This window comes from Uloborus diversus, chromosome 7 (genome assembly GCF_026930045.1).
Source record: "Uloborus diversus isolate 005 chromosome 7, Udiv.v.3.1, whole genome shotgun sequence".
Taxonomy (NCBI): Eukaryota; Metazoa; Arthropoda; class Arachnida; order Araneae; family Uloboridae; genus Uloborus; species Uloborus diversus.
Window position 1 is genome coordinate 153,968,659 of NC_072737.1, and position 25,708 is coordinate 153,994,366.

A 25,708-nucleotide genomic window follows, 5' to 3' on the forward strand; every position below is an offset into this window, starting at 1 on the left:
AATATAAGGACTGGCTATTTCCTGAGTCCCTCTATCAGCTTTTTTCCCGCTTATTTTTGCCTTGTCTGGCTGTTCCATCATGCCAGGCTTCATTTGTTGGAGGAAGCGAGACATACCATAAATAACTGATTGAGTCGATTGCCATTAGAGTGGTGCAGGGGTAACTCTGCAGGAATAAGGAAGGATATTTAATGCCCAGTAGGGATTACACTTGATTGAGATGGACATCTTCCCCATTTGGGGTGCTAAAATTTTGTGCTGAATATATCCAAGGGTGCAAGTGTAATATAAGCTTACTTTTGCACCGAATGACGTAATTTAACTCTTAATATTTATGTGATACTGCGATATTGATGAATGTCACATGAAAATTAAAAGTCATTCTTAAAAAAAAAAAAAACTCAGAATTGTACTATGAGAAAAAAAATGGTACTCAATTGTTTACAGAGAACTAAAATCAATTATCTGATTTCAAACAGAACTTGTATTGTTTTACTTAAAAAGGGGTCATATTCAAACAGGATATTGGAAGGGTCACTTCCAAATTTTTCGAATGAACTCCCGATCTCAACATTTTTACCACTCGCAGAAGTTGAAGCACTTCATTTCTGCTTCATGTGCTTCACTGAAGCACATGAGTGAAGTGCATGTTACTTTTGTGCTTCATCTTTACTAATAATAAAGCTCAGTCCCTCTGTCTGGATGTCTGTAGAATGTCTGGATGTCTGTACTATGTCTGGATCTCTAGACCGTTCGGCCGATTTTTATGAAATTTGCCACAAAGTTATTTTGTAACATGGGAGTGTGCACCTCGAAAGGGATTTTTCGAAAATTCGATTTTGTTCTTTTTCTATTTCAATTTTAAGAACATTTTCCGGAGCAAAATTATCATAAGATGGATGAGTAAATTACGAAATTATCATGACGTGGAATGGGAGAGCGAATGAACATAGCCAATTGGCGAGAAATTCGTCATCCATTATTTGTAAATATACAGGCGAACCGAATGACCTTTTAATTTTCAACTACGGGCAAAGCCGTGCGGGTACCATTAGTGTTTAATAAATTAAAAAGTTCAGTTTAACAACTCTCTATATTAGCGCCGCATCAATTCAGCTTGCTTGTTATTTTTAACAGATAAGTTTCCGTAGCTGGAATCACGAATTTCAATATCGTTATGACCTAAGTAAAGTGTGATGACAGTACATTTCTATGATACATGTTCGTTTCATACACATATCAGTTAAAGTATTTTACAGCATTCAAGGAATGTTTCATTAGGATTTAATTTTTTCCCTTAATTTTTTTTTCTATTCCTTATTAATAAATTCTCCCTTATTTAAAAAAAAATCGAAATGCATATCAACGAAGAAACATTCAAAATGGTTAGCAACATTGTTTTGTTGAATTTCAGGATAGATAAAGTTTTGATTTAAGGAATTCCATTTTTTTTTTTAAAGAAAAAGAAACCAAAACTACATCTAAAATACAATTAAAATCCAACGTTTATCTAAATTTAAATTACATAATTTCAGTTTTTAATTAACGCAAATAAAAAATAAAAAAAACTTCCTTGATCATACCGATTTTTAAAGCAAACGTACTCCTTAAAAAATGTCTTCATTAGCTTCCAATTATTCTTTGCGCTCTAAAAAACTTACTTATCATTTTTTTATTAAAAAATTAAATAAATTTGATTAACGATAGATAAAATTGCTCATATCATAATTTTCCTAATTAAATTCCAAATGCATTAAGGAAAATAGTCAAATTCACGAAATTAATATACAAATTAATTAAATGAAGGATAAAAAATACAATATTCATCACACAAAATTTGATATGGTCAACATTGTTTTATCATTTCAAAAAACGCAAAGCTAGTCGAAACTCATATACATTTTTCACCACACTATCAAAATATGACAAAGTATCTAATCGTGTTCAAAACTTAAACATAAACGAAATAACAGGCTGTATACCCATCTTTATCACAACTAAAATATCCCCAAATTATTCGCATTACAGTTTTCAGCTACAAAAACAGGTCCCGCCCAAGCTATTTTGCCAATTTTATGACAAATATCCCTCCTTGAAAGACCTACTTATTTCACGTGGTGATTGTCCTATTAGTTGACGAAAAAGGATATATATACATATAAGCATAAATATAATAACTAGCCTAAAGAATGATGCTATCTTGTTCAACTAAGATTAAAATCATTATTTTTTGGGTGGACTTACACAATGCCACGTATGAAAAAAATATTTAGATATTAAATCGAGATTTCAGGAGTTTTCTCTTTTAGATAGGTATTAGGATTCATTAAATATGAAAAAGTTTTTATACATGTAGGGAGAAAACGCAAGGAGGTATTGAAACAAACATTAAGTAAGTAATGGTCATTGACCACTATCAATCAAAAGTCACTCCCATTCGCTTGGACTTTAAGCACAGGTGATGAAAGAAGGGGAAAAGCAGCCATTTTCTTAACTCAATTTATTTTTCACCTTTAGATGGAGAAAAAATTATGATGGTGGATTACTGGGACATTAGATGTTATTATCCGTGGTGATAGCGATAGGTTTGTTTATAAATTTTAAATGGAAGATGGAGGGTCAGGATTGCTTATGTTTTATGTGTCGTGAGTCTTTTTTTTTTTTTTTAATGACGCCTCGAGGAAGACGAATGTGAATCGGATTCATGGAGATAAAATTGTTCATGTCAGGAGGATTGAAGTTTGCAGCTTTAAATTGGCATTGAAATTATGTATATTTTAATAAAAACTTGTGGGGAGTAAACATGGGTACTTTTAGAACGTGATTGTCAACAGTTTCAAATTTGTACTGAACTTTTGTGTTCAAATTTGTATTGAACTCTTAATAAAAACAAGTTGGTAGTAAACATACGTATTTCAAGAGCTTGATTTCCATCAGCTTCAAATTTGTATTAAACATAAGTACGTCTCTTTCTGAAAATTTGCTGGGAGTAAAGATGCATATTTTTTTAAACTGGATTGTTACCAGCTTCAAATTTATATTAAACTTAGGTACGTCTCTTAAGGGAAATTAGTTGGGAGTGAAGATGCGTATTTTTAGAACTTGATTGTTACCAGCTTTAAATTTGTATTGAACTTATGTACGTCTTTTAATAAAAATTTGTTGCGAGTAAAGATGAGTATTTTTAGAATTTGATTGTTACCAGTTTCAAATTTGTTTTGAACTTATGTACATCCATTAATGGAAATGTGTTGGGAGTAAATAAGCGTACTTTTAGAACACTGTATTGGCTCTAGCTTTAATTGAATATACGCCTTAGAGAATACGCCTTAGAGATTTTTAAAAACATTGAAAAACCTTAGGAGCCAAAAAAAAAATTTCCGCCACGCAAATTATTTATCATAGAAAAATTCTGCGCAACATGATTTCTGAAAGTAATGCTTATGCGAGTTTTTTAACAAAAATATTTTGGTGGAAAACATAAGTATTTTTTGAAGACTTTCTCAGAAGGGTTAATTCTATGTATTTGTCCTTTAGCTATTTCTTAATACCTAAATCTTAGCTATAAGGCACCTTTTTTCGAAAAATGTTCCAACATACTTCCAAGACTAACAGGAATACCGATTGAATTTAAAATCTTTTCAGGTACGATACAATTTGAAATTTAAATCTTGAAAAGCGAACGAAGGCAAAAAATAAATAAATAAGTAAATAAATCACAAAATATTTTGGAAAATCTTTTCGGTGTATTTATTATTAAAACACGCGATATTACACTTTTGCAGCACTTTTTAAAAAATGTAATTTTCAAAAACATGCTAAATCAAAGTGTAATACGTATTTTACATGCATATTTAATTTGATTTTTAAATTACCTTCTAAAATACAATCCAGCAAGAACTCATTAAATAATTCACTTAAAACTTTTGCTTGTAAATGACATTTACTTCTGAAGAATTTTGGAAAAGCATCTCGAAAAAAAAAATTAATATACTTAAAAGCATACTTAAAAATGGATGTAACTATGTTTCTTTAATTTTGTTTTTATTAAAAGCAAATGAAATATTTTGCCTACGTAAAGAATTATTTCTTTTAAATGAATTTTTGAAGATTTCTATTTCTTCAAGAAACTTTTTTTCCTAATTTTTCGCCATTTCTCAGATAAAGGCATACGGATAAGGGAGAAAATTGAAAGTAAAACGAAAGAAAATATTAATAAAGTAGAAGTAAATGGAAACTCTTATAGAATTCTAACCTCTTCTAAAACAGAGAATGAGTTTCTGTCGATTTTCTAATTAACGATTTAAAAACTCATTTCCCTTTTACGAACTTTTTTTGTATTTTTTTTTTTTTTTTTTTGAAATCATTTCACTTCACTTTCAGCTATTTCTCTGATCGGGATTTTTTTAATTAAAAAAGGATAAAAAGTATAATATGAACCTCTTTTAAATGACACAACCAGAAAAGCAATACAATCGAAAAAATCAACTGATGAAGTTTAAAAACGCAAGAAAGAGGAGGAAATATATTTTTTACTCTTCTTTATTTTTACTTTATTCCCTTCCGCTAAGCGCTGTCTTTATTATTTTTTCCCTCCTCTGAAGAAAGTTCTATTTTGTGGGGATGAAAAAAAGGGAAAAAAAATCATCGCATATGCAGCCTGGAGATTAATTATAAAGCGTGACAGTGTAGCGCTTTTCCCTGCAGTAGTCCCCACATTTATAAATGGAAGCTTCCAAGATTAAGGTTTTTAAGGCTTCAAACAAAATATATATCTTGAAATAAAAGATGAATAAAAAAAGAACGTAGGGAAAATTTCTCTTTTCTACTCTTCTTTTTTTCTCCGATGCTTATGATTGTGCGCCCGGTTTTTGATGATTGTCGGGTTTTGTGGGCAAGTTTTGAAGTCCATTATATAGACCATTAGAGGAACTGCTGATGAAGTGTGTAGAATGCAAGAAAGCTGCAGGAGGGCTGCTTCTATCCATCCATTCCGCATCCCTTTTTAAGAAATCCCCCCCCCCTTTTATAGAAAGAAATAGACGTCGATGTTCAATGTGCACCTCCACGCCCCAGTCCAAAAAAAAAAAAAATGGTGTTGAGGTGCACAGCTTCTTCTGTCCTTTCCAAAAGATGAAAAATCTTGTCTTGCAGTTATAGCACTTGTCTGTGTTCTGTTCCGTCTTGGATGTATTACCGGGGAGACGAAAATGAAAAAGCAGTTTTTCCTCATATCCACCAATGCACTTGCTGTGGAATCATTGATTTCGTATTCACGTAGTCGGCGCACCCCCCCCCCCCCTCCAGCTCTTTAAGCGTGAAGCACTGGAAGAAATAACAACAGCGGCTGGTTAAGGTGCGATAACGATTCACACACACTAGTAGTACGCTTTTTGCTCCGAATAAGCCCCTCGTCCAATACCTGATGAATGAATTCCGGGGTATTACGTTTCCGGAAAAATGTTGAGGTGTAAAGAGCCCGCTACGCTTTTCACGACGGCCATTCGCGCCTTGTTGTAAAGATGCTTTGGAGGTTGTTTAAAAAGAATAATAAAGAGCAAAATGTTTCTAATATCTGTGCTTCGCAGGGAATGATCAATACTACTTGTTCTACAAAATTCTGACATGTCCAAAGTAAGGTGACCAGATTTCAGGAGTGCCCATCCCCCCTTTTCCAAGTTCAGTGGCGTTTATTCCCCCCCCCCTCCATTTTTCTCCACCCTCTTTCCTTTTTTTTATATTTTAGCTCTCCTTTTTAAAAATTGATTCATTTTTTTTAAATATTTTTTATCTATTTATTATTTTTTTTAGTATTATCCTTACATTATAAGAAAACTTCTGTGCTCCGCCAACCACATTCAGACACACAGAGAGGCACAAAACCTAAATAAATAAATAAAACATAAATAGAATAAAATAAAATAAGTAACTTAAATTAAAAATCATTCAATAAAAAATGTAAATAAATAAATTTTTAAAAAATTTAAAATTCCCCCCAAAAATTTAGATGGCGCAACTTGTGCCATAATCAGGGGCGTAGCTAAGGGGGGGGTTTTGGGGACAACCCCCCCCCCCCGAAAAGTTAGTCTCAAAAAAAAGAGAAAAAGAAGAGAGAAGAGAAAGAAAAAAAAAAGAAGAAAAGGAAAAAATTCCAAGCGATTATACATATATATATATATATATATATATATATATATATAAAATATATACAATAATATATATATATATATATATAAGAAGTAACCCCCCCCCCCGAAAGTCGGGTCTAGCTACGCCACTGGCCATAATCCCCCCTTGTGGCACCCCTGCAAGATTTCAAAGTTAGAGTCGTAATCTTACCTTTGAAAAAATATATTTTAAACTATCTTCCCAATTATTTTGATCCAGTTACCTTATAATAATCAGTAATGCAACGTTAAGTAGCAGAAGTTTCAGCACAAAGGTATTTATTTGTTAACCAGTTACCTTATGTTTTTTTGAATCATGAATATTTCTAAGAATATCTTTTTTTAAACTTTCTTATAAAATTCCATGCAATTTTCATCAAAATTTATTTTGAAGATTAGCCTACACCTCAAAGTGTCTGTTTTAAGTTGTAACCTATCTCCTCTAAAAATTTGTTAATAATGCTAAACACTCGCTCAATTGCAGTATTAGTATCACTATCCAGTAACACTACTTTTTTGGACAATGCGGGATAAATGCTATGGACTCGGGATAAAAATACGAGTTGGGAAAAATCGGAACAGAAGCTGAAATTTTGGGACAGTCCCTGGAAATTCAGGAAGCATGGACACCTTGCCAAAACTCACATGAAGAAAAAAATGGTATGCAAATAAAAAATTTGAATGAGAACACAAAAATGGGTATGAAGGACTTTGCAGAAGACACAAACCAATTATTGCAAATTATTTACAATTTGTTTTAATATTAATATTGACTAGTTTTTAGTTAGAATTTGATGAATAAATAAACATGCAACAAAAATAATGAATATAAAATGTTGTCTTGTTATTGAAGCATACAAGATTCATTTTAATCCAAAAGTAAAATGAAAATTTAAAAAATAATAACGATTAATACTCTTTGGTCCCACTTTAGAGTTTTAATTATAAGAGAGTCGGTAGATTAACGCTTGACTTTCTAGGGCAATAAAATGTGGATTAAACGTGGAATTTTTAATAATCAAACAATTAGTGTTCCCGGTAGATATGATATTTATTCGGCATTTTGTTAAGTGATACAACACTATAAGAACATTTGTTTCTTCAAGAATGTGTATGCTTGGAAGTAATAGCAAAACTCTAATTCTAAAACTGATGTAGAGCTAAGTATGAGATATTCCTTTTGGAAAGTGATTAATGTGCAATGATTTACCAGAAGCCTTTGTCAAAAAAAAAAAAAAAAAAGAACTCAAAACATTTCTTAGGCTAACGTTTACCTGACCCTAGGTCAAATACCAGACTAGAACACTGAAAAGGTTTTGTATTAAGCATTATCCTTGAGGTGGTGAATGAAAGAAAGAGGTACGTAAACAATTGTCTCTGCTTTTCATTGATGCCTTCAATTTAAACATAAAAAAAACACGATAGGAATATGAGATTTGCCTGAGAAACGTTTGCAAATGTACTGCGTTGAATCCTTAATTCTAAATTCAGAGCGACATAAAAGTATGCCAAATGATAAATTAAAACTTAACTTTACAAGACATAAAACTAACGATCACAAAATATATATATATAATCAAATACTTCTTCAAAATCTCCAGATTCACATAGACGAAGGCAAAGATTACTTGAAGCCAGCATATTGCATTAGGATGGAGCTTCTAAAGCATTATAAGACGAACAATACTTTATCTTAAGCTCGCAAGGAATAGACCTAATACAAATAGAAACTTGATAGTAAAATTTCCATAGGGATAAAAGCAGATTCTCAAGGTTTTGCAAGTTTTAAAAAAGCTGTCTCCTCCTGACAGGCATTTAATACCTTCCCCATTAAATAGTGCATTCAATAATAGCAATGCACGCTCCAGGATCCACGCACGCCACGGAGTGCCTACTAAATAGAGTTAAAAGGCACTTTTAACTCAGGGATAGGCAAATTGATGCACTTAGTGAGAGGAAAACAAGATTACCTTTGAAGTTTTAGAAGAAGGGGGGAAAATAATAATAACTGGCTAGAATATTCGTGGAGAGGAAAAAAAAGAAGTCCGTTTTTCTATCCTTTTTAGAGGGCAAAATTGAAATTATGCGTAGCTTTAAAGGAGCGCGAAAATGAAAGCACTCAAAGCAAGCACTGAGAAAAAATGGAGAAAAAAAGTGAGAAAACTTTCGCGAAATCCGAAACTCAATCTAGAGTAGTGGAACTTTTTCATTGCTGTGGATCGGCGGATGAATTTTAATCGAAAGACAATCCTCCTGCGGCGGATCCAGGGCAGTTTCCTGTTTCTGGGATCACCAAGAGGCGCTGTTTTCCCCATTTTCAGCTGAGCATTAAAGGCTAATCTTTCTAGGCATTGACTGGCAAAAAGCTAAATATTTAATAGAGTTGTCAATGTCGGAGCACGGAACCTACTCGTTGAGGCCGGATGTTTATTTGCCACGATCATGGAAAAACCTTAACGCAACAAAGATAGTAGCCATTGCGTGGATACGATACCTTAGTAAAAAATTACCTACATAAGGACGGGAATTTTTCAAAAGACAGAAAACGAGTTTTGTCACTTGTATGTCTATTGTATGCATTGTACAGTGTAGATTCATTGCGTTGGTACAATACCTAAGTAAAAATTTATCTCACAAGGCTAAAAGTTTTTCAAAAAAAAAAAAAAATGGATAAAGGCTTTTGCATTAGCAGGGGTGGAAAATCAAAATTAATTTTTTGTTTCAGTAAAAATGCCAATTTTGTATCAAAATGAGCAATTTTGTATCAGTTGAACTCACAATTAAAAAATGCACTATTTACTACCAGTGCCATTACTAGAGTCAAGAAGAGACAAGTACTAGGCTTAAATATTTTGAATAAAATATGAGTTTAAATATTTTGCAATTTTTATTTTTCAAAAAAAAAAAAATCTAATAAATTTATTGCCGAAGAATAAGTACAAAAAGACTTCATCAACACCTTTCGTATTTCATTGCTATTGCAATAGTTCAATTGGCTATTTTCCTTATTCGTGAATGCCAACCATAGTGATATTAACGACTTATAAAGTATGGCTTTTTATACTTAAAGTGTCTCAATATGAATTAATTATTCAATGTCAGTTGAGAGCTACCAAAAAGATAAGCGATCAGAAATCTAATTACATGAAATGAAGAAGAAACAGGTGTATGAGGATAAAACAAATGTTAATACACCTATGAAAGGAGAGCTACGTATGTTAATTTAAAAGATAAATGACCAGAAAAGTAATTACATCAAATGAAGAAATAAGTAATAAGAATAAAACAAATGTTGATGTAACAATGTCGCTGCCATGAGTTACGCAGAAATAAGCGAATTTATTACAGTCAGAATGAAAAAGTTAAATAAAATGAGTAAATTTTGTCAAATAGCAAATTTTTATAAATTTTTGGAAAGTTTGCTTTTACACGATTTATCCCATCTCATAATGAACAAACTAAATTTTAAAAATTATTTACGCCTTAAATGGTACCAACTGCAGCCACTTCAAAATTAGAGTTAAGACATAAGTACAAATCAAAGAAAAGTAAGACTTTAAAGAAGTATTTTAATTACGACTTACTCAGTTCAAACATTGAGGACAGATTACAAAATTTAACCAGGAAGCCAAGGAATATTATAAAATAAAACAAGAATGTACACCTTAAATTGTCCCAAACGCAGAAAACGAAGTGCAGACATAAATCAGAGAAAAGTTATGCATTCAACAGAAAATCTTTTAAATACGCCTTTTTCAATACAAACATTGAGCGTAAATTATGAAATTCACCGAAGAGCAAGTTGAAAGTTGAAGATAAAACCAAAAGTATCAATATAAATCCGTTAAAAGTTATACATTAAAGTACAACTCTTTTAATTAACGACCTTCTCAGTTCAAACATTGAGAGTAAATTAAAAAAAAAGCGAAAAGTCAATTGAAAATTTAAGACTTTATTTAAAAAAAAATTTTTTGTTATAAATATAACAAAAGTGTTGTTAGGTGTACAAATATTAGAAAAAAGTTGTCAATTAAACGAAATTTCTTTTCATTTTGACGTTCTAAATTCAATTATTGATGGCAAATTATAAAATCTAACCAAAAAGTCAAGAAATATAATGTCAACAAAGATTTGATTACCCACGTTCATGCGCAAAATTAAACTAATGCAAACAAAATAGAACGAATAGTTTATATATAAATGCCCCCTCTCTCCATGCCCTAATTCAACCTCCTGAAAGTTAAAGTTAAAACAAAAAGTGCAGGAACAAATCCGAGAAAAGTAATACATTAAACGAAAACTCCTTTTAATTACGACTTTCTCAATCCAAACATTGGGGGTAAATTATAAAATTAACCTGTAAACTCAAGAAATATTATCCCTTCAAAGAGTTTATTCCCACAATTCCGCATCCATTCGCAAAATTAAAATTACTTCATCTGAGCAAACAGCGAAAAGCGACGGCGAAAAGAAGAAAAAGAAAACACATTGTTAATACGTGTTCTCTAATCTCCAGAAAACCGCCAGTTTGCCTTTTCATGGATGCAACTGAACAAACAGGGGACGGATTCTTGAAATTTCCCCAGCTTACTAGGCATTTCCGTTAAAAATTATAATTGATTTCTGTCTGGGAAAGGTGGGAAGGAGGGAATTCTAGGGATTTTAATCACTAAGGGAAAAAACTCTATGGACAGTAATGTATCACGATGGATAAATTTAAAGGGTAAGAATGGAATTTAAATTAAATAACATCAACTTGAAAGTGTGATTGCAATTTTTATTGAATTACATTTCCTTTAACAATTCCTCTTAGGTCAGCACGGCAGTCCACAAAATAATTAGCTTACAGCAGACATTCGTAAAATTAAGGTTCGTAGTACACAATCTTAAATTTAAACATACGTGAAACGTATATGATGCAGCTAAACGATTCTTATAGCTTTTATGTTAATGCGTCTATTCTTTTTAACAAAACGCAGTAATCTTTTGCAGCTAATTTTCCTCTCTCTTGATAACACACACATTATGCAGAAACTTTTTCTTCGTAGGTACGCCATCTGGAGCATTTTTAACTTTGGCGATTATTTTTCACTATATTCTATGGAACCATGGTTGGTCAAATTACATAAAAACTAGTATTTGGCGATATCATACGCTATTTTATCTTTTTCATAAACTTTAAGCAAGCCAAAAAAGACTAAGAGTTTCGTTAAAGTTTAAAATAAAATGCAACATAAATTAAATGAAACGATTAAAATGTAAAATAACTATAATCCATCAATTAAAAAAAAAAAAAAAACAAAAAAAAACAAGCCATTAAATAATGTGAAAAGTTCGAACAAAACTCTCCACTAAAAGTTTCATCAAAATGTAAAATTATCAGCAAAAATTTAAATTGAAACATTAAGAAAAATGAAAAATTTTATTAAAATGTAAAATAAAAAAAGAGCAAACAAGGCGGTAACGTAATGTAATTTTTCTATTTTGCCAAGGTAGAAAGTAAACAAGTCGCCAAGTCAAGTGAAGTACCCATATATATATTTCTAACTTCATTTTTCAACCGTTAAATCATTTATACAAAAAAAAAAAAAAAAAAGTGAGCAAACATAACTGTATTCAAAAAAACTTACTCAGCAAATTTGTCAACTAAAATCTACAATATCTTAGATGTATCAATGTCTGCAACAAAATTTTTAAACACCAACAGTCGAAAAAAAAAGCTTTCTTTTAACGAGTCTTTTATCAAAGCTGGGGACAAGAAACAACCCGCAAATGCCTAATTAATTAAGTACAGAGCAAAACCTCGTTTTCTTCAATTAAAACCACCTTGACCAAATCCGAAAATGAGTCACTGACAAACGGATACACAAGAATAGAAATGGCTCTGAATTTCAGATTTATTATTATCTTTTTGAAACAAATTATCCACTATTGGCAACACATTTACCCCAAAGTGAATAAAAAAAAATATTTAAATGAGCCAACACACACAACTAAATATATCAACTAAAACCTACAATATTTTAACTTTCAACAATTTTCGCAACAAAACTCCAATAGCCAAATGTTGCAACAAAAAAAGCTTTCTTTTTACGTATCTGTTATCAAAGCAAGAGACACGAAATACCCCGCAAATGCGTACTTAATTAGGCACAGAGTAATACCTCGTTTCCTTCAATTAAAACCGCCTTAACCAAACCCGAAAATGCGTCATTGACAGACAGATACACGAGATAGGAATAGAAATGGCTCTTACCGAGGCTCTGAATGTCAGATTTTATTGCTGTGGCCCGGCCTAATGATTTTATGCGCGCTTTTAATTTATGCCCTCAGACATGAAAGGTCGGGACTATTCGCCCACATTCAATTCTTCGTAAGACTGCAAACTGCTTCTTAACATCGTTCTTTTTCATTTTTCGAAATATCATGAATGAATTAATTTGGAGGGAAATATTGTACTTGTCTATAACTTTTTGGAGGATAATCATATCGTGGGGGGGGGGGATAAATGCTACGACTAGGTAACCACAATTCGATTTTTTTTTCTTCATGAATTTTTGAGAATGTGAAGATTTGATTGAAATGCCATTCAATATCGTTCATAAATTTTATTCAATTAGAACTTTTTCTTTCCAAACAAAAGTTTTTGACAAAAGTAAAACATTCAATTTTGCCTAATTTGTAGTTACATAGCTGCAGCCAGCCAGAAATGTATTTAAACTTTCCGTAGAATGGGCAGTATTAGTAGGATTTTAGTGGGAGAAATAACTATGGCACTGATGTGCAGGATTTATGTTTCCTCTAATTATGATATCGCTAGAAAAACTTGTGAAAGAGTATTTGAAATTTTTATCGTTCACAAATTTACACCCATTAATTGCTGATAATTTTTTTTTAATTATTAACACATGGTTTGGTTAAAAGATGAAAACTAATACATCTGTTATCTGGAAAACATAATCAGAAAACATGTTACTTTAGAAGTTTGTGTCGTAACTTTTATAAATTAGTTTTAAACAGGGTGTCTGTTCCAAAACAATTCCAGGTTTTTAATTGTTCGGGTTTTTAAGAAACATTAATAAAAATAGTCAAAATATTTATATTGATCTATACTAATATTTTTATATTATTTTAATTGATTATTAAAATATTATTCTATTTATATATTAATGTTACTCTATTTGACTTTCTGATTTTTTTAAGCAAGTTTATAGCATTTAAACACAACACTCACCAAGAAAAGTTGTCATAAAAGTATATGAAAATCACATTGCAAGCAACTTAGAAAAGGAACGATTTTAACGCATTTAACGAACTCAAAAAAAAAAAAAAAAAAATTTGAATTAAAAAAAAAGCAAAAAAAAAAAGCAATGAAAAAATTACATCTTTCCCTAAGGAATTAAAATAAATTCCGGACGTTTTTCAGGAATCAAAATTTTTTCTGACTTTTCCAGGTTATCCAGCTAGGTAGACACCCTGTCTGATAATGTAAATAACAAATTAAAACATAAAATGCAACATATTATGCACCTCTGCATTGCAAAACAATAGATTAATTAACATATACAGACATTCAGTTTGATATAAAACATTCACTGTACTTACCTTCAATAGACGGGCATAATCAGAATGCAAAATGTATACCTATCTTATTCACTACTTTGAAACGAAAATCCAATCACAATATCTTTAAAATGTCATTCAATAAACGAAATTCATATGTTTGACTATGAAATGTCTATCCTCATTTAAAAATTTCAGAAAAATATGAAGAGAATTGGAGAAATGGAAGAAAAACTTGTCTAAAAGGACGCAGGAAATTAATGAAGACAATAATGAGACCAATATATGCGAAATCAAACTTCTGTCAATGCAATACAAGTAGCCGGCTATTTTTCATAATCCATTTGAGCAGCTGCAACACAATATTTAAATATTGTTCGCTGATTCTAAGGGATGAAATTGGAAACCAATATCAAGGTATTATTTCTCAATAATGCTTTTAAAATATCCTATTGCTCTATAAAAACTAAACTAAGTCACTGTAGTTTGAATTTTTAAGCCATTTAGTGTGTTTATTTGAAGGGAAAGCTATGGGAATAAAATAGATTTAGCCTTCAAAGGTTTGAAAAAATTAAAAAATGGTTGATTATGATAGCAAAAATGTTGAAAAAGAAAATTATTATTATTGTTATTTTTAATTGAAATGTGTAGATTAAAAGGCTGAATTCTATTTTGTAAATATGAAATATAAAACACTGTTGTAATATTGTGATTCAACTCACTCCGAAAGTGTCAAAAAACTAGTTGCTCTTACCACAGAAAAGATCCTAAGTATTCATAAAATGGATGAAACGTAATTATATTTGGCGAGTCAGCTTTTAGTCAAATTGTTTTAATATTAACTGTAACAGATGCAAAACTGTTTTAATTGTGTTTAACTGTTTAGTTTTTACTTCTTTTTATTTCAAAATATTTCTCCTCTATGCCTGGTTAACTAAATATAAATTAAAGGATCCTTTATTTATTATATTCATTATATATTTTTTCAAATGATTTTTAATAATATTTTAGTTATATTTCACGGTTTAAAATTTTTCTGAACAAATTCGAGGTTTTACTGAAAGGATTTGGGTACGGTTTTACACCTCATAACCAAAAGGAATACACTTAATTAAAATTTTGAAGTGAATTTTTCCACAGCATTAGCATCGAAATAAATGTTTGTAATTTTAAACCAATACTGAGGAAACAAAAGAAGTTTTGGTTCTCAAATTTGTTTTGATTATGTTCTGCTAACAAAGAAAAATTTACCTTTTTACACTCAAGTTGGTAGATAAAACTACTATATGCAATATTTTTTAAATTATGAGTTGTTTCTATAATGCATTTTGTTTTAGGTAATAAAAGTACACATTTTACAAAATGACAATCACTAAACATGCAAACTAAAACTCCCACTACATAAAACAAGGAAAAAAATAAAGAAATAAAAACACAACTAAAAATATTTTTCATAATGATGGCGGTTTTATTTTACACAGCTCAAGTTTTGAACTATCATTACAAGACTTAGTGCAAACATAAAAAATGCATTTGCGTCATCTTTCACATATGTACAAACAAAATTAATAAAAATGTCTCAATACATAAACAACAGGGCTAAAGATACAAAAGAGTTTACCAGCATATAAACCGTTTATAATTTAAATATCTACAATGTTCAAAAGTGCACTTTTACATAAAATCTATTAAAAAGAAAAAAAGAAACAATAAATTAACAACATGCTCGAAAGACAGAATAATCATGCTGATACAGCAGTCATGCATATAAATTTTAAAAAGCAAAAATAGCTTATTTAGAGCTAAGGCACTAGCTCAGGTAGCATACTCGTTTCACAAAAGTTTTGAAATGGTTGTCGACTTTGTACGACCATTTTAAAACGTTTATGAAACGTTTAAAAATGGTTGTCAACGTTGTGGCGACCATTTTAAACCGATTGCGAAACGTTCAAAAATGGTTGCCAATTTTATGACGATCATTTTAAAACGTTTAACCGTGGAGTGTGCCACCTAGGAGGATTAAAGTACCATAAATTTAAGGGAGAATCACAAGAACATTCAAACATGTACAATAATAAATAACATTTTTTGTATTCAACTTGAAAACATCATTTGATCAATCTGCTATCGGAAAACAAGCTATTCCATATGTGCCGCGTTTTAATTTTAAAACTAAATGCGTTTTAATTGGTTTTCTCTAATCACAAAAATATTAGGCGAAATATTGAAAACAAAACTTCACTGATAAGATTTCACTATAGCATTCAATATACAAAATATTTTGATTGTTTTGTGAGTGTATAACCATTTAAGGACGATCTTTGCTTATGGGAACAAAAACAGATTGCTTCTCGAAGAAACTATATACACAAACAATTCATAAATGCTTGAATTTTGCATTAAAAATGCATCTTTAGAACATTTTATTAAAAATTATTCATACTCGAAATGTATTTTTAATTAGGTTACAACGATAGATGCAACTTAGACTCGTTAGAATAACTTGAACTTAAAATTCATTTGAAACATAAAACATTTTAGGTATATCTCATTTTATTTTACACTTGAGTTGATGATAAAGGCACTTTGTGATGAATTTTATAACGGTACCAATAAATACTTTTATTTTTAATAGTTTTTTAAAAAAAATTATTTACTTTAGATGTATAAAATATTTCTCTTGGGGTTAAATTTTCAAGGAAAAAAAAAAGTTAATTCAGGAAGATTTCAATGTAATTTTTCGTCGATTAAAACACTTTGATCAAGATAAACAGGAAAACAACAGGGCAAATAAGAGTATTTGCACTTAGAAGAAAGAGAGATAAGTGTTTAAAATGGTGGAGTTTAGAGCAGCAAAAAATGCTTTGGATAAGTTTAGAAGTCTGCGAGAGATGCATAAAAGCAATTTTTTTTTTCGTTTGGAAATGCTTTAAAAGAAGAAGTGCATGTAAGTAGAATATGAAGGAAAGAATTGTAAGAAGAATGCCAACAAAGAAATGCAAAAAGAGCAGCAGACGAATTAATTAGATGAACAGCCTAGCAGTGCGTAGACAAATTGCGAAAGTTGGAAGAAAAAATGATAAATAAATCTACTAATATATACTATCACGCTTTTTCTCCCATTCCAGAATGAAAGAAAAAAGTGAAGTGAAAAAAAGCACGTGAATTGCTGTTTGTATTCAACCCTGCATGAAAAAATGGCTAATAAATTACTAACACAATGATGAATTACATGTACATGGTATGGAATTGCATCGTATAAGCACGAAAATAATTGCTAAAATCTGAGTTTCAACCAAACTCAGAAAACGATGAAATGGTAAGAGTTCCACATCCCTAGAAAAGAGCAAATGAGTCCACTTTGCACAACTACAGCTACACAACATCACAGTAAAGGGGCTTAAAGAGGTTGGGGATCTGGTCATAGTTTGTTCCTACCTGGATACATGCCTGGGTGGAAGAATGCACCCGATAGTCCAGCATAGTAGCCCGGAAATCCAGCATACATGTAAGGAAGCAAACCCCCCGCTTCTGTAGTGGGCATTGGGAAGTCTGTCATGTTTCCGACTCGCTGAGATGGTGGAAGGGCGTTAGTCGCACTGTTGCTGGTGGTGCTCCCGTTCATGACATCGGAAACGTCCTTCTTGTCCTCTTTCCGTTGCTGACCTTGACTGGCTGCAAACGTCGCTGGGCTCTGTCGCTGTAGGTCCGAAGAAGTCTTTAGATCGGGGCTCTCCGAAGCACTGTTATTGCATTTGTTGGACAGAGGTGCTGATTTAGCATCGGTCTTGGTTGACTGTGCAGTGATCGAGGACATGGAAGAAGTCGGTGGAGATCCTGCGGCATTGAGGCCAATCATGTTGGTTGGGCCATTGCTCGAATTTGGGAAACCAGGCAAGCCCATGGGCACTGACATTCCCGGCATTTGTTGCAGTCCCATCATGTGTAGCTGTTGCATCAGACTAGGTTGGTTCGTTCCAGGAGACGCATTTAGGTCTGTGTCTTCTGGATGCATACTATGCTGAGAATGGACAAGTTGATTCAGCATGTTGTTGGGTGTGACAGGCGACTGATCCAGCCTGTCGATGTTATCTTGACCTTCTGTCAGCTTTTTTATTTTCGTAATGTGCGCTTTTAAATTTTCGAGATGACGTCTAGAAAACAAGTGATCTTGCATACTTGTATTCGAAAACTTGATGTTGTACTTAATTTTGCAGATGGAGCACTCTTCGGGACCCTTAGGCATATCCATCTCATGACCAAAGGCTTTCATAAAAGCTAACTTCGCTTTTTTCTCCTTTGCTCTAGCATTTTGAAACCATACTTGCACAACTCTCTTTGGTAAGCCTATGTCTCGGCCTAGGGTTTCGCATTCTGCCATTGAGGGAGTTTTGTAATCTGCAAATATCGACTTCATCACCTTCAGCTGTATGGTGGACATCTGTGTCCGAAACCTTTTACTGCCGCCGGAACCCTGATGACCAGAACTCGACGGCGATGTAGGGTTGCTTCCATGTGAAATGTCCATATGATCTTCGAAATCCATATTTTCAGTGGATTCAGAATGCGTTTCAGATCTTGCATCATCGCAGCTCATGTAACTCCTATTCATGGCGTCTTCAGAACTCTTATCACTCAGGTTCGTTGGAGCACCATCACTGCTTTTCTCACCATCAATGGTGACTTTCACAGGTTTACTCAGATCCAAAGGAGTATCTCCTACCTGTCCCGGAGGCTTATCTTCAGATGGTTTCGGCTGCTTCATACTGAGGTCAGCGACTGGACTGGTGTTTCCTTCTTTATTTGCACTGCTTAACTCATCCAAATATTTTTTCAAAGAATCTTCATAATACTTCTTCATGGAACTTTGAACAGATTCCAAATTTTGAGTCGTAAAACTAGCAGTGGAACCTGCAGTAGTAGTACAAGACGAAAAGGATGGATATAAATTATTTTTAACATCTTCTGAAGCATTTGATGCTGAGGGCGTTTCTGGGTTAGAATCGATTTCACCATCTGGCAAAGAATCTATATTGATGTCACCTCTAGTATACTGATCGGCGTGCCTAGTTGCTAAATGAGACTCCAATGCAGATCGAGCTTTGAATAAAGCCCTACAAAATGGACAACGCTTGTGAATTACTTGCTGATGAGCTCTAAACTGTCCCTTTCTTTCCCTGGCTCTAGTATTTTGAAACCACACTTGCACGACCCGTTTTTTCAGGCCAACTTCCCTGGCTATGTTCTCTAGCATTTTTCTGCTGGGATTACTCTCTATTTGATATTTCTGGTATAAATAATCCAATTGCTCAGGTAAAATTGTTGTTCGAAGGCGTTTGTCTTTCGGTTGATCTCCTAAATCTTTCATTTCTTCTTCCTCAGACAACTTTCTTTTCAGTGGTGGCGTAGGTGGTTGTTGGGCCTCATACTGTAGAATTCCAAAAGAGGAGTTAGGAGAATAGTTAGGAAACAGATTGGGGTTCATGATATGCACTATTTGGTGTTCCCTCCACAGATCGAAACGTGGGAACGATAAACTACATTTATCACAACGATACGTTCCATTTTGTCCGAATTTGTCAGGCGTCCTATTAGTGATCGAGGATGTATCAGAAACACTACTACCTTGAGATTTTTCATCCATGATTGCAGTTGCGGCTTTCATTTGAACAGCGATGGGGTTCTCGTCTTTGAAACAAGAACTTTTTTGATGTTTAATAAGCTCGTAGTATCGCTGGAAAACTTGCAAGCATTTTTTGCATTGATAATTGAGACCCGGAGTTCTCTGAAATTTTCCAGCGCTATCATCATCTGTATTGATGGGTGGCTGGTTCTCGTACACTTTACGAGCTTTCTGTCTAGCGTTCTGGAACCACACCACAATCACTCTAGGACTGAGGCTTAATAATTTAGACAAATACTCCAGATCGTCATCTTTTGGATATGCATTAGACTCGAAAAACTCTTGGAGTACTTTAATTTGGTAATCAGTGAATCGTGTTCGGTTCGCTCGTTTACCACTACCAGTGCCACCACCAACTGAACTTGAACCACAGTACGAGGGACTGTTGAAACCCCGCGGAGAATCTGATGTGGGAGGAGATGCGGATGCGTTAGGAATGATAGGGCCCGTCATGGATGTAATTGAACTGAAATTGATGGACGGCTGAGGTGAAGAAGAAGAGGATTCAGAATGCATAATGTGGAGATCTTTAGGACTGTCATCCTTATTTGTATTCATCATGTCGATTGGTGTTGAATGAGTCAATGAATGTGACAATACTGATGATGTAGATACTGGCAACATGGGCAAAGGAACTTCAGCTTTAGGTGTCGAAATTTTTTCTTCGATAACATGAGAATGATAGTCGTTTGGTTCATGCTTATCTTTGTCCTCTTGGGAAGAATCGGTGTCATCTGCTATACTGCGCCCATCTTCACTTTGATTTGTTGAATCAGCATCTATTTTTGATAAGAAATCATTACGATTAATGGGTATAACTTTAGCTTCACCAGTTTTTTCATATTCTTCTAGATTTAGGAAGGTAGAGGGAGGATTGTTAAAGTTGTAAGGAGAATCTTTATTTCTTTGCCTTTCTTTAAACAATGTATTTCTAAACCAGTGTTTAATGACTTTAAGTGGCAAGCCAGATTTTTCTGACATTTCTATAAGCTGCTCTTCTGTTGGTGAGTTATTAATATCGAAATAGGTTCTTAATATTTTTAACTGTTCATCGTTAATTCTTGTTCTAGCTCTTTTCTGTTGTTGTGCCTGTGCTGCTGCTGCAGCAGCTGCAGCTGCAGATTGCTGCTGCTGATGTTGCAACATTTTTTGCTGAGCTGCGAAATAATTTGATTCTACGCCACCAGACATCATAGGATGATTAAATGCAGATGCCATAAGTGGATCCATAGTGGGCGGTAAAAGCACCGGAATCAAAGGTGGGTGAAGATTCATAGCAGCAGCAGCAGCAAAAGGCATATTAAGGTTCATTCCCATAGGAAGTCCCATGCCTAATCCCATGCTCATGATGAATTGGTTTAACTGCAACTGAGCTGCCATTTGGTTAGCTGTTACAGAAGCGGGCACATCGCTGATCTGCGAGGATGCGCTTGAAGCTGGTGGAGTTGTGGAACTTAACTGTGGATTTGTGGAACTAATTGATGAGGGAGTTGGACACAGGGGTGTTTCACAGTTTATGTTTGGCGTTGGTGGATTGGTATCAGTCAAATTATCTTCACACGTCTGTAACTGCAATTGATCTGCATTTCTGTTATCATAATCTTGACGAAAAATATCTGCAAACTTTTCTAAAAATTCAAATGGTACTATTTCTTTGTGAATTTCTTCCCGGTGAGTTTTTAAAACCCAAATGCTGGTGAATTCTTTCGTACAGATGTGACATACTGATCTATTAATTTCTGGTAAGTCAGGTTTCGTATCTTTAATTTCATCTTCTGATTTCGACACAATATCAGTCTTTTCATTCGGTTCTTCACTTTTAACTTCAGGTTTACTTAAATCTAGAGTCTTATTAACATTTTCTTTCAAGCAATTTTCTTCGGATTCTTTCTTTTCGCTTTTCCTGCGCCTTTGGTTATTTTCATTAAATTGCATGACAACATCAAATCCAAAACTCTCTATTAAATGCTTATACACTAATGGCCGTGGTCGAGGAAACGGACATCGTGGTCTAATAGGTAACTGGTTTGCCAGTTGATTGATTTGAGGACTAAGTTGAGGTGGAGTTGTATTGTTCGTAACGTCAGCAAGAGGTTGGAACGAAAGTGCTGCTTTTTGCAGATCATCTTTTTCGTTTGAGCTCGCGAGACGACCCGAAAGTTGCTGATTGTTTGGAAAAGGTGTGGGAGGTGGAGGAGGCTGAGACGTAGCTGAGGATGTCATGGAGCTGGATTTCACAGAATTTGCTTGTGAAGCAGGTGGATTGAAAAAACAACATAGCTGTTGATGTTGGAGTAAGGAATCATGAGTCGTGAAAATCGCGTTGCACCTAGAGCAGTTAACCAGAGCTTGAGTAGACACCTGAGACGGAAGTAGGACGGGGGGCTGAGGAACAGGAGGCGTCAGACCAAGAGTTTGCGCCATTGATGCTGCCGCATCAGTCGACAAGTGGAGCTGAGGAGAGGCACTGGTGATAGTAGCAACCGCAGACGAAGCTGGGAAGCTTAGAGGAACTTGTGTCAGATCTGGGATCTTTGGAGCTTGGACAGAAGAAGGAACACTTGCGGACGTGCCCGACACCTGCGAGGTCTGAGGCAGCATTAAAGAGGAACTTTCAGAAGTCATAGTTGGTTGCTGAATCACTATTTGCGAAAGTTGTTCATTTGATTGCTCCGATCGTTCGATCAAGGGAGCTGTGAGATCAATCTGTCCAGTCATAGCTAACTCATGAAGTTTGGATGCACGAGTTTGATGAAGTACAGATCTTACGTGAATATCCAAGGTGGAGCCTTGACTGTAAGCTACTTTACATATATTGCACTTAAACGGCTTTTTCTCACTGTCGTTAACTACTGAAGAGTTAGAAGAGGAACACACACTAGGGCTGCTACTAGTTGCAGTGAAACCTGCTGTACTAATAGCAGAAGAACTATTAGCTGCTGAGATGGAAGTAGTTGTAACGTTGTTATTCTCTTTCATACTCAGTTTAACTTTATGAAGATGAGAAACAGAATTATAATGAACTAAAAGTATGTTTTTCTGAGTAAAAGATTCCATACATATATCACATTTAAATGGTCTATTAGGATCAAGATACTTCTCCATTGGATAACTCATTTTTTCACCTTTGCGATGCAAAAGAGTTTTGTTATGACTGGTCAGATAACTTTGTCTCGTAAATGCAACTTTGCACCGATGGCATTTGTATTTTCGGTTTGGATCATTGTAGCTGTCTTCTGCCATGCTTTGACTATTGATATAGTCCTCAAGAACATCTTGATTATTACCAGTACCCTCCAACATAATTTGCTCTCCAGCTTCCAAATGGTCACAGTCCGTTTCGTGAGATGGTGAACTTTCCTTATCAGCCCCAACGTCCATTAAGTCGTCCATGATTTCCATATCTTCTCGGATACTTTCTTTCTTCAGCAATTCTGTGGTTTGGGGATCTAAAACACCGCCACCTGCACTAGACAACAGCGGATTATTTGCTAGACTAGCTTTGTACTGCTCTAGTTGGTCTTTAGTCATATCGGTGTGAGTAGTTTCCACATGCTTCTGAAGCGCTATTACTGATCGGAAACTACGACCACATAATACACACTTCGTTGCAGCACGAATCATGTGGTATTGCGAATGTAGTTGTAGCTTCTCCAGAGTTTTGAAAGCTAGACTACATTGATTGCAGCGATATTTGTATACATGCCTGTCTGATACAGCCAGCAGTGGTTTCTTAGAGTGGGTCTCCTTAAAATGCAACTGCACAGCATTGATTGTTTTAAAGTATTGCAAGCATCCTTTCTTCCAGCATTGATACTCTAAGCCAGTTGGTGTGGGTTTCAAGTCCATATGACCGAACTCATTTTGATGGGTAAAGAGATCATCAACATTCAAGAAACTTTTATTACAGAATGAGCAGGTGGTATCATCTACAAGATCTTCGAGACTACGCTCCTTCGAATCAGGAGAAGTCTTACCATCAGGTTCTGGCGTTTCTCGCTTAGAAACAACTGGATCTTCTGACTTAGTTTTAGGTTGTTGACTACCAGTTTTGTTCTCGATGTCAGACATATCAACCATAAGTAAGAGTCTCTGAACACCTTCTTTTGTCACATTATGTATTTCCATTAAATGCGATTCCAATGCACCGATATCTTTACAACCTTCCTGACACAGAGGACAAGGAATAGTATTTGTTTGTGGCAGATGTTGAGAGACAACATGCATTTGAATTCGTACTTCTGTGTTGCTGGTGTAGTTGCAAAATGGACAGCGATGAGTGGGTTCTTGATTCGAAGCACTTTCCGAGGGGCTGTTTGGCTTTGACTGTTCTAATAAAGCTTTTTTCAATCTGGAATCGCTGGATTTGTCTTCAGATTTGGGAGAAATTGGTTTGTCATCAGATTTAGGTGCTTCGTCTTCGCTGAAATCAACCATCGGAGTATCTAAAGGGAAAAAACGAAATCATAAGTATGATGTGCGTATTTTGCACATTCTAGATTATGTAAAACAGAAACAGATTAATGTCACTTTTCATTCCATGCTCTACTTAAAACAATTGTCAGGAAAAAAAAAATAATAATAAGTATTTTTCTCCCTCATAATTCACAGTATATATACTTTTTAAGAAAATACCACTAACATTTTCGCCAACAATTAAACTACTGTTTGAAATTGCGAAGTTGTAACATAATTACATAATAAGACAACAGCAATGGCCCATAGATTACTAAATAAATGCAAAGCAACAGGTGTTCTGTGAATACTAAGTTAATAAAAATAAAATCGACGCATCGTATATTCACTAAATGTAAATAGTATTAGCTTAATTGCTAGAATAAGAAATATAAAAGAAAGAAAAAATGTCTCAATAAAAATTTGACATAAAAATGACAGTGCATTTGATTTACATCAAGTGGTTAAATTCAAAGACCTAATTGCATAATTAAACAAATAAGTTTTTCTAAGTAAATGATTAAGGAAATAACTTAATCTTTTTCAAGTTGTATGCTTTAAAGTTACAAAAATAAAAGTTATTTGAGCACTTATTTGAAAATTGATTTTAAATAGTGTAGGAAAACATTGTGGTCAAGATGTGAAATATTACTGTAAAAAAAAAGTGTGAAGCAGGATTTTTTAGTACAATTTTAGTGTATTTGCATTCTTAGTATTTGTATAGTTATAAGAACTAGAACCAGACGTTTAAAATTAATTTTTTACAATCTGCAATACACTTAGCAAGCGCATTGCTTTCCTTCTTTTTTAATAACAAAGATAGAGATTTAAAGAAAACGCAGGAAAAAGAAACAAGCTCGAACATGCAGTTTAAGCTAGAGCTTATTCATTTTTAATTACCTGTCTTCCTCATAATTGAAGTATGTATACTCATTTTCAGTAAATATTAGCAGACATGGGACTCATTAATAACTGCTTCAACTATTTTAGGAATTATATAAATGTTGGTACAAAGTGGTTCATTGATATTTGTTTCTTTTTTTGAACACATTTATAAAAAGAAAATAGCATCCAAATGTGATGTAACTATTAATTTTCAATATCATCAAAACATTTGTATGCTTTATTGATGCTGAGTACTTCTAGTGTAGTAGTATGATGTTGAGTACTTCTAGATTTCAAAAAATATTTTTTGTATGCTTACTTTACATTGAATGAAAATGAATATATATTTTACACTTATTTGTTTTCAATTACTTATTTTCTGTTTTTAACAGTTGTAACCATTTCTAACAGGCATTGAAATTATGGGGTTCATTAAAATCTGCTTAAATCAAAACAAAAATTTGTATAAAATTTGGTATTTCTATACGATTAGCACGTAAACTAAAATAATTTAGTTTCATTGTTCTCAACTGCTGTAAGTGAGTACTCGGAGCTTTTCCATCATGGCTTAATTTTGCCTAAAGAGCTTAATTTTGAATTTTAAGCAGAATATTTAGAAACAGTCCCCCCCCCCACTCCATTTTCTTCTTTTTTTTCCTGAAAATCATAGAAAGTGTTACAGTAATGACAAGGAATACAACACAGATACTAAAATATAAACCTGAAAGCAAAAAAACGTCTTTAAAATGCCTCGTACTATATGATTTTATAAAACAAGTCAACAATTAACTTAGGTGTTTTACTAATTAATGTCTTACACATTTTAACCAAGTTACTTTCTCTTCAGTTATTTTGTTACGCACTGCTAATTAATGAGATTGAAGAATTCTGTTGGGCCTTTGCACGGAAAAGGGTCATTTTGTCCCGCACGTGACACTTCATATATTTCAATAAA

The 25,708-nt window shown here is 33.5% G+C and overlaps 1 protein-coding gene across 2 annotated transcripts in view; it reads right to left on the reverse strand.

Annotated features, from left to right (window-relative positions):
* Positions 1–15,194: 15,194 nt before the first annotated feature.
* LOC129226010 (zinc finger homeobox protein 3-like) overlaps positions 15,195–25,708 on the reverse strand; it is a 156,563-nt gene continuing 146,049 nt past the window's right edge. For both annotated transcript variants that reach the window (XM_054860584.1, XM_054860585.1), the window contains exon 3: positions 15,195–23,858. In XM_054860584.1, coding sequence (XP_054716559.1) covers positions 17,152–23,858 — 6,707 coding nt within the window. In that variant the 3' untranslated portion in view covers positions 15,195–17,151. The remainder of the gene's footprint in view (positions 23,859–25,708) is intronic.